The following is a 10,160-nucleotide window of genomic DNA, read 5'->3' as shown; positions in this document are numbered from 1 at the left end:
CATCTGTCTGAGTGGCCATTATCTCTTGAGAAACACTGAAGTGGTCGGTATCATGTGCTGGAGAGTTTCTCAATATTTGCTGTATTCTGGTTACATGAAACCCAATTCTGCGCTACTGTTTCAGTTCAGGGAGTAATTTCAGTTCAGGGGTTTTATCTTCCATTCTTTCAGTTTCTTTATTATACAGTTGCAGTCCAGTCTTGGGCTAGTGTCAGTTGTGATGAAACCAGCAAGCTTTAACAATAATAAACGTGTAGGTTGTCAGAATTTCTTTTGCCTCTTAAGAAAGCTCATTCAGAAAATCACTTAATGGCACAAAGTGTGTGAGTAGAAAGCACAGCATGTAAGTGAACAAGTCACCTGGACTTGTGTTTGAACAAGCTTCAGGACTTCATTTCAGGAGTGAATGAAGTGGGTGTGTGTTGTGTTTCTTTTGTTTGTTTGTTTTTGTTTCTCTCTCTTTTTTTTTTTTTTAAGTGAGTCAAGTACTACTGCTGTATTTAAACAAACAAACAAGATGTGAAGGATGACCTGCTTAAGTCTTACTTTTTTTGTGACTTAATAGTTAAATCTATGTAAACCTGTTTAGGTACACACTTTTTTTTTTTTTTGCATGCATGCAGGATAGTATTCAGTCCGTGTATGGTGCAAGAGACACCAGCAGTGTTTCTCAGTGTGTAACAGCAAGTAATCATTTGTTTTTTGAGCCTGTGGATATTTGCCTCCATGGTAAATGAAGGAACTCATACCAGAACCAAATTCTGATTTCTCTCTGCACAGGTAAATTTATTGGACAGAATTGTGTTTTTTATGCCATTAAAGATATTCATACTCAAAAGTAACTATACAAACACATGTTCCTGTCACATAAATTGCAGGAATTTATAAAAGTAAATACAGTTTCTAGCTGTTGTTTTCTTCTTCTGTTAGCAGTGTTTGGTATCTTGCAAGTTAAAAAGGTTCTCAGAGTAACATTAATTGTTTTCTTTTGGCTATAAACCTGGGAACAAAATTATTAAATAGACTGGAGAAGAGGGGGAAAACTCAAATAAAAAGGCACTTACATTTATTGTGTTTTGCAGGGTTGTTTTCGGGAACAACGTATGTCTCTTGAGACTTTGTTTCTTATCCATTTTATAGAGCTCTGGCCTCTTAACAGCACTGCTTTAATGACTTTTTTGGGGGTTCTGAGTTGGTATCAGCACTTGCCATGAAAACAAGCTTGTTACAAAGAGGTCAGGTTTCACAAGACAGCAACAGACTTGTAAAAACAGATTTTGCTGGAACAAACGTAGTCAGAATTAAGAATAAACCAGAGATTTGCGTAAAGAAACAAGATACAGAAGGAGCAAGTATTGAACTAAACTGATAAACAATGTATAAATTTAGATGAGAGGTAAGTGGAGATTTTTTGTTTCTAAAACCACGTTTAGTGACATTAATGAGTTTTTCTGAAGATTTTGTGCAGTTCTCCATAGTTCTGACTTTTGCTATCTTTAAAGATTAGTTTTCTGAGGAAATGCATTGTTCCTGCTCAGGTGGAAAAATGTTCTTTAAATATCAGCTTCAATTAACAACTTGCATTGGATTTTCTAAATAGCATAGCTGAATCTGTTCTTGCTTGCTATCATGATGACATTTTGTGTTCTGTGAAATACTAATTTTCCTCAGTTTCTTTTGTAGTTCTTGAGAGTCTCACTTCTGCCTTTAATCTTCAGCTGTAATGTACCGGATGCGTGGAAATAAATCATTCTTTTCATATACATAAATGAAAACCAAATATTGTGTTTCTGTTGTCTCACTCTGTCCCTTTAAATAATCGTACCAATATAAGAAAATTCTGGCTGTGATTTTATAGTTCCTATGGAGACGAAGCTTTTAAAGGTAAGGGCTTTGCTTCGATAAGACTGTATAATTATCTTTCTGCCTTGTTAAAATGGTCCTTCCTTATGCCACTGGCTGTGTGGTGCAGCTGTGCTACGCGATGGCTCTGAAACTCGTGTTACGTTGATTTGTATTGTTCTTATTATCTATGCCTTTATTACATGCCTAGAGATTTTATTTTGAAAGCTAAGCAGACTTGCCTAGTTTGCTACATCATACTTCCAGTAAATATATGAAGAATGCAAAGCACTGTTTTCTGCTAGAAAATCTCTGAAGAACAGCACTAGGGAAATATTATTCTGACTCCAGGTGAACACGTTTTCTGTGTAGGGAGGAATTAGAACGGAGGAGGAGGGAAAGGAGGAAGTAAGACAAGCCTGGATGCTCCCCCCCCTTCTGTGGTGGAAAACTACAGGAGAGTCAGACTGCATCAAATTCAGCAGAAAGCAAATCCAGAAAGTTTAGAGTTATGGGAACAACCTAGTGTATGTGCAGGTTATTTGACTTGTACTGAGTCCTTCTGTTCTGTGAAGCTGAACTTCTGTAGGTAGGCAAAGAACTACTAAGTCTTTTTTTTTTTTTTTTGTGATGATGATTCCTTGGCAATCAAAAGAAAATCTGTTTAAGGAGAGAACTGTTTTCGTGTCTCCCCGCAACAGGCTTTAAATCTTAAGACTTCTGTTGTAACATCTTTATGCAAGTTGTGGGGTTTTTTGTTTGTTTGTTCTTGAACCTGGTACTGCTCAAAAGTGAAAGAAAGAACAAAAAATGGAACATAGGGAACTGGGTTAAATTCTGCTGGTGAGAGAGGCTAGTTCTGTCTTCAGTGAAGGTGGGTAAGGAACAGGCTGCAGAGTGTGCTGGGGCTGTGGAGACCCACTGCCAAAAGCACGGGACTGGTCATAAAAATGGATACCAGGAGCATCTCTGCTTGCATCCTCGGAGTCTGATCACATTTGAGGTGCCAGATCTAGTTTCCAACAGCCACGGTGTTTGCATCATGTGGCCATGACTGCTTTCAGGTGATTTTGCTGTAAAGGTGGTTTGGTTGTCTTGTTAATCACAATCTTTGGGAGGTCTGTTCACAAAGCTGCAACACTTTAACTCTGCTGGTATGATTAGGAACGTTCATTCCTGCAATGCTGATGCAACTACCAGAATGCGGTGCAAAAAAGGATTTATTCTGACCTGGGGAGTGAAATAGGTATACTAGTAATAGGAATCTTTAAGTTATGTAGTTAGGCCCATGTTAGGAGTTAATCTGTGCATGGAGGTGAAAGCAACCAGGTCATGTCACGTTTCCTTCACACTCCAGTATTAATCCATTGATGCTACGCAGTAGTATTAAAATGACGGGGAGTGGGGAGCATTCATTAGAATGCTTGGTGTGCATCAGTACTGTATGTCCTCTACGCAGAAGGGTATTATTGATAACATGTTAGAGTAAATAGGATGAAAACCAGTTTCAAATAATAAACAAGTAAAATAGAGGAATTCTTTCAACACAAAACTTAAATGTTAAGAGATGGGTAGCTTACTAATATGGGTTTATCTACTGAAATCATGTTTCTGTATAATTTGTACAAGAGTAGAAATTTATTTGAAATCTGATTTTTTTAAAAAACAAATCAGTACCGTTGAGTTTATGCAGAGATTGTTCCCTGTGCAGTTACAGGGGGTGGAAATGTGTGCAGAATTATTTGTGTTGCTAGTTATCCAAAAGGAGTTGCCTCTGAAGAGTTGTTTTTTCCGTTAATTATGTTGTAAGTAGCTGCAAATAGAGCAATTAATTAGAGGGTTTTGTATTCCTTTCCCTTTTGGCTTTTATTTTCTGAGCAAAGAAATCCAACTACTGATCAATTTCTTAGGTGTCTGTTAGCTGCGAGGTATTTGTTGATCTGCCACTTCAATTGGCTCGATTTTGTGAACTCCTTAAGTTGTAAATGCTTGAAATTATATTGATGGTCTGTGCATCAGACATCCCCTCAGTGACTGCTCGGACTGTTGGGATGAAAGTGTTCTCACATGATTAAACTTATTTTGAGATCTTTTTTGGTTTTGATTTATTTTTCTTATCAAACATGAATTTGTACAACTCTCCAAATGCTTTTTCTAAAGTGAGTATTATTAAAGGACTAAAATATGTCAGGAACTGAATGTTGTCTTGGAAATTTTCTATTGCAGTCAATTTTTTTTTTTTTTTTAAGTATAGTGGGGTCAGTCCCAAACTAGTTGAATTGACATGAACTTCAGTAGCTTAATAATTGATAAGCTTTCTAGCTGCATGCTGGTCAACTTGCATGCTTAATTCTATTTGAGTGTAATTTTCATTTTCATTGAAACATTTTTTTACTGAATTAGGTTAAAGCAAAATTATTTTAAGTAAACCGTCAACCAGTGAAACCATGCTATAGAGCAAAGTTGACAAGGTAATTAGATCTATCTTTCTTTGCATGTAGAAAAGAGGACTATTTGAAGTATTTCTGGGTGTTTTTGCAAGTTGATCTATGATCTGAAGTTTGGTTTAGCCAGGAATTTTTCCTCACTTTAGTCCTTTAAATTCGATGTTCTTTTATTTTTAGCCATTTCTGCATTTGAAGTCCAGCCACTTTCAACTGAGGTCCAAGAAGGTGGAGTAGCTCGATTTGCCTGTAAAATAACAGCAAACCCTCCTGCCACTGTGACATGGGAATTGAATCGAACAACTTTACCTTTAGTCATGGACAGGTATGTAGAGTTACACATTATAGAATGTCATTTATTTTCTGTGATAATTTTGAGCCTGCTACAAGAAGAAAATCTGAATACTTGCAATGCCATTACATAAAAAAGGTTCCATGTGTATAGTATGTCAACTATTAAAATGGCTAGTAATAGTTACGTTGTTAATGAATTTTAAATAGGTGTTATGAGTGCAGACCAGAATCACCCGCTATTGTCTACACAGTAATCATTGACCTATGAATTGTCATTGGAGAATTTTGTATGCAAGTCATTCTCGGGAATGGGAATTGCTGTGGGATACAGAATAGATGAACTTTGGCTGTGGGCATGGTTTGAACTAGCGGGATCGCTTTCACAGAAGAATTGATGCTGAATCTGTTTTTCTTTAGAGGGCCAATAAAGAATTATATGTACAGAAAATTGAGTTAAAACACTTCATGCTAGGGAAATTCTGCGCAGAGGGACTTCTCTTGAATTGATTAACTTGAAGCATACAGCCTGCTCCCTGCTAGATTCTTTTCCTGTCCGGATTGTATTCATTGAACCTACTCCCATCCTTCTTGACATGTAACTTCTGTTGAACGTGTCTAAGATACCTAACGTGCAAAGGAAGGTAAAAAGAGAAACATAAAAATCGAAAGCATAGGTGGGTTTCTGGAAACCGTATACCAGTTATGCTGGTATATCAGAAATTGCTGCCAAAAATCAGCCAACCTGAATAGTATGTATGTAGTAGCCAGCTAAAGAAGGTTGGCATGGTTGCTTCCGAGGGTGAGAAAGATCTGCTTGTTGAAAGTAAATTCCTCTGATCTCATCGTGGTGCTGGGGGGAATCTTGCCTGTAGTTCAGAAATGCGGGGAGGTGAGTCATGCGTAGAGAATGTTTTTGAGTCTCCAGCCTACTGTTCCCAGGTCAGCGTAGTAATGGCTGTTTGTAAATCAAGTAGTTAATTCCATGATGGTGTTCACTGGCTGAACGTTTATCTACATTTCTTTTTTGTTTCTGTGACAGAATAACTGCTCTACCTACAGGAGTTCTTCAGATCTATGGTGTTGAACAGAAGGATGCTGGGAATTATCGATGTGTTGCCACAACAATAGCCAATAGACGTAAAAGCACTGAGGCAGTGCTGAGTGTTATTCCAGGTACTCACCATGTGAGATTTTTTTCAATGGCATTATATTCTTTTTTACATTATAGCAAAACCACTTACATGCGTTGAAGAGCTGTAACTGTCCTCTGAACCACTCGCCCAAATAATAATTTTGCTTGCTTGTATCTTGCGGCTAAAATATTGTTCAGTGTAAGTTTCCACAATTACTGAAATAAGGCTTTGGTGTAAATTTAATTTTAAGTATCCTTAAAAAAAAAAAAAAGTTATGTTTTATTTCATATTTAATTGAGATTTGTTTAATTGTTCTCACTTTCTTTTGATATATTTTTTTTTCCCCCTCCCCCTCCAAAGCCTCAGACTTGAAGCCTTTTCACAAGCCATCTATAATAGCTGGTCCTCAAAACATTACAGCATCTCTTCATCAAACTGTCATACTGGAGTGTGTAGCCACAGGGAATCCAAAGCCAATCATCTCATGGAGCCGGTTAGGTAGGTCTTAAAATTACGGCATATGACCTTCAGCCTGTGGAGAGGAAGTGAAACTGGAAAGAAAGGATTTCAGCAATTAGGTTACTGTTCTGAGGCTTCATGTAGCAGGCAAAGATTAGTAGGTTAGGATAGGATAGTAAAACGCTTTTAGTTGCATACTTCCATACTGCTGTTAGGAAGCCCTGAGGTTTTCTGAGGCTTTGGACTCCCCACTTCTGCAGTCAATCCCACACTGCCCCCAGTGCCGTGGGGGGGCAAAGTGCTGGGTAGGGTGGTGGCCTCCAGGGATCTGTGACTCGGAGTAGAATCAGTGGTGAGTTAGGGCAGGATGGAGTGGTTGCATCCTATGAAACAATCCTGTAAATGTTTCTCCCCCTCTTCTTCTTAGAAGCAGTATGTGAATATGACTTGGACCTTGCATTAATGGGCCGTTTGGACTATGGATAGGTATAGTCAAACCCCGAGTAGTCTGCCTAGAAGGGGAGAAGAGAGGGAATGTGATAATAACAATATAACAATAATAACATTATAATAACAATAATAACATTCATCTGTGCATCACATTTTTCCATGAAAACTACCTCTATTTTTATTCTGACATGTACCTAAATGTGAAAATCAGGACTGTACCTGTAGAAGCATGAGAAGCTTTCCTACATTTTTATTTCTAAAAGTGGGAGACATAAACATAGATTTCCTGGTTGATTCAGTGGCTCTTATAGACAAACAAGTAAGAAAAAAGTTACCTAACAGTCATAGAGCATTTGCTGTGAAAGCAGAAGAAAATATATAGCAATCAAATATACTCATTTTATCCCCAGCATAATTTAGAAGAAGACAGATGATCCCTGTTTGTAAAGATGATGTGGGTGTTGGTAGTGATGAACTGAATCATCCTCCCCAGTGCAAGGCAATTGGGGAGGCTAACTGGGAAGATGGCATTAGGTTTTTAGCTGTGATGGTGAATTTCAGATATAAACCACTTGCCAAATGGTGAGACCCAACCATCTGAATGGTCAGATAACTAGAGTGAGGAGCAAAGCAAATGCAAAATGGCAACCTCTGAAAGCTCATCTGTGATTTCCCTTTGCATCTTTTGACTTTTGAACTCGAATCTATGCCATTACTGCCTAGGCAACCCTATTTAGAGAAGTTATTTAGATACATTGAACAGCCTTGTAATCACACTTCTCCCACTCTCTCAAATAGACCATAAGTCCATTGACGTCTTCAATACACGTGTCCTTGGAAATGGGAACCTCATGATCTCTGACGTAAAGGTGCAGCATGCAGGCGTGTATGTCTGTCGAGCCACTATTCCAGGCACACGAAACTTCACGGTAGCAATGGCAACTCTCACTGTGCTGGGTGAGCCTGCTTTGACTTCCACAGTGTGTTTTAACAACTTGTGTCTGTCGTGAGCTGTGCTGTGTACTGGGCTGAATTTTTATCTCGAACATAGCACACCAAGGGCTAGGGAGACTGCAGAGATGGAACAGATCACAGAACTGTGGCTGCCTTCTTCTGTCTGTTGACTTAAACAAAAAGTGTCAGATACTCAACATTTGAGTTATAAACTAGCAGTTCATTTGCACTTGGAGATACCCAGGTGCAATGTTTGCCCTGAGAAGACAGGCTTTCAACATAGAAAAGAATCCCGTAACAAAGTAGAAATATGTAATATATATGTATGCTTCGTGAGCAGTATGTCATAGGCTGGAGTTTGATTTGATTGTATACATAAATGCATGAACAAAAATGTGTAGAAATGTTGCTATCTGTGCAGATAGTATGTATCTTTAGACAAATGTGCTTTGTTTACATGGAACGTGCTTTCTGCATGGGTATATGTGTATTTGAGTGGCCTGAGGAGAGAGGTTTGTGTGTGGAAAATTCATTATTATTCTGACTGTGCGTGCATTTGTGGGGGCTTCGTTTTATTTTTTTTTTCCCCCCCCTTGTTATTTATCTGTAGCTCCACCTTCATTTGTGGAATGGCCGGAAAGTTTAACGAGGCCTAGAGCTGGTACTGCTCGTTTTGCTTGTCAGGCAGAAGGAAATCCTGTCCCCAAAATTTCATGGTTAAAAAATGGAAGGAGAATACACTCCAATGGTAGAATAAAAATGTACAACAGGTAAGATTACAGTTGCTGTATGAGAGCTGTGCTAGTGATATGCTACCAAAGGATAAAATTCCAGTAACTGAATATAGCCAAGCAAGATACAATTCAAGTAAACATGAAATTGGACGTTAAATATAGTTATGGACATTTCCTTGGCAGAAGGAATGCGGATTAGTCAATACCTGAAACCCTCCGCAAAGCTTTTGTGATCGCTGCCTTACCTGGGGTGAAAACTGAAGTGATTTCACCACAGACTTGCTCTAGATTTACAGTAGTGTAGCAGAGACCAGAATCTTGCTAGTTGTTTGAGGCTCCATTTCACTACTTCTGTATAGTGAGCAGCTCATATTAAAGAGTTGGTTAAGAAATGAGAACCCTAAGGTTGTGCTTTTTGCAGGCAGGGAATAGATTTCTAGGTTTGTTTTCACTGTGCCTGGCTTTGCAGGCATAAACATAAACGTGGCAGGTTTTGAGGAACACTTGAAGTAGCTAAATTTCACAGCTGCACATGTGTTTCTAATAGAAGAGTTTGTGGTGCGTAAGTCAACTGTACTAAACTCATGAAGCGGAGGCAAACATAACTGTTGTTGCATAATGTAGAGCTAAGTTTATCCATGATGTGAGCTTTTTTCCCCCTTTTTTTTTTTCCTTTTGGATTCAGTAAATTGGTGATTAACCAGATCATTCCTGAAGACGATGCCATTTATCAGTGCATGGCTGAGAATAGCCAGGGATCTATTCTCTCCAGGGCCAGGCTTACTGTAGTTATGTCAGAAGACAGACCCAGTGCACCTTACAATGTCCATGCTGAAACAATGTCAAGCTCAGCGATCCTGCTAGCATGGGAGAGGCCACTGTATAATTCAGACAAAGTGATTGCATACTCCGTGCATTACATGAAAGCAGAAGGTAAGCAGTTTGATTTAAATACTATTTAACTACTTGTATGTGGTAAGAACTTGAATGTCCTTGCAAAGACTGTCAAATTTGAATGGTTCATAGCCAGGGCTGCATGAGAGCATACCGGCATATAAATGCATATTGTAATCAACAGGCATGCTTGGGGAAAAATGCTTTTGCCACATCATCTCATTTGTGGGACTGAGTGTTCTTCCAACTCACCCTTGTCTGATCGCTCTAGTGAGCAGATTTTGAAGTTAAGAATGGGCTTTAAAACCTGGGGCCTCCATACTACTATTTGGGTTTCCCTCTGTCCTCAGCAGGAGCTTCTGCCTACTCTCTTCTGTGGGTGTGCTTGGCAGGGAAGGACAGAGCATACAACAGAATCCTGGAGACTTACAGAGTTGAACTTTTCACCAGAGACAGCTCTTTTGTCTACATCCCCAAATTCTAGTGACTTTACTGGCTTTCGTATATTTTGGAGTAGAATAATTGATACTTTATTGGCTTAACTATCTTCTCTTAGAACAAATATTGGCTGAATGGTAAAATCCGCTCTCCTTTCACCCCTTGGTCTCTTATAGTGAGAAAAAGTATACTCAAACTCTAAAATATGCTGAAATAGCTATGAACAGTTTATCCTAGTCTCTGAAATTATATACAAATTCCTATATAAAAGGGAATGGATAGTTAGAATAAAAATGAGTAACTAGACATTTTAAAACGCCTTAGTATTATGTAATTGCTTTAAGTTAAGGTAACCTGTAAGGTGATAGAAAACAGGCATTTTTCATAAGCAGAAGTGATTGCCAAATGACTTGAAAATTTGTTAGGTGCATGGCTTAAACTAAGCCGCGATACAGCACTGTTTTCTAGGAGTGATTTCTTTTTCCATTTCTGTTCAGTAAGTGGTTTATTCAAGGACA

At 38.5% G+C, this 10,160-nt stretch overlaps 1 protein-coding gene across 1 annotated transcript in view; it reads left to right on the top strand.

The window, feature by feature from the left end:
- The window catches only part of PRTG (protogenin), an 88,061-nt gene that overhangs the window by 31,900 nt on the left and 46,001 nt on the right, over positions 1-10,160 (top strand). Inside the window, exons 2-7 of the mRNA XM_009323417.1 lie at positions 4,467-4,611; positions 5,620-5,753; positions 6,074-6,211; positions 7,421-7,579; positions 8,187-8,346; positions 8,996-9,243. Of these exons, the coding sequence (XP_009321692.1) occupies positions 4,467-4,611; positions 5,620-5,753; positions 6,074-6,211; positions 7,421-7,579; positions 8,187-8,346; positions 8,996-9,243 (984 nt within the window). The remainder of the gene's footprint in view (positions 1-4,466; positions 4,612-5,619; positions 5,754-6,073; positions 6,212-7,420; positions 7,580-8,186; positions 8,347-8,995; positions 9,244-10,160) is intronic.

This window comes from Pygoscelis adeliae, unplaced genomic scaffold (assembly GCF_000699105.1).
Source record: "Pygoscelis adeliae isolate BGI_AS28 unplaced genomic scaffold, ASM69910v1 Scaffold545, whole genome shotgun sequence".
NCBI classification, from domain to species: domain Eukaryota; kingdom Metazoa; phylum Chordata; class Aves; order Sphenisciformes; family Spheniscidae; genus Pygoscelis; species Pygoscelis adeliae.
Note: the sequence above shows the minus strand (reverse complement) of the source record. Positions and strands in the feature narration are given on the sequence as shown.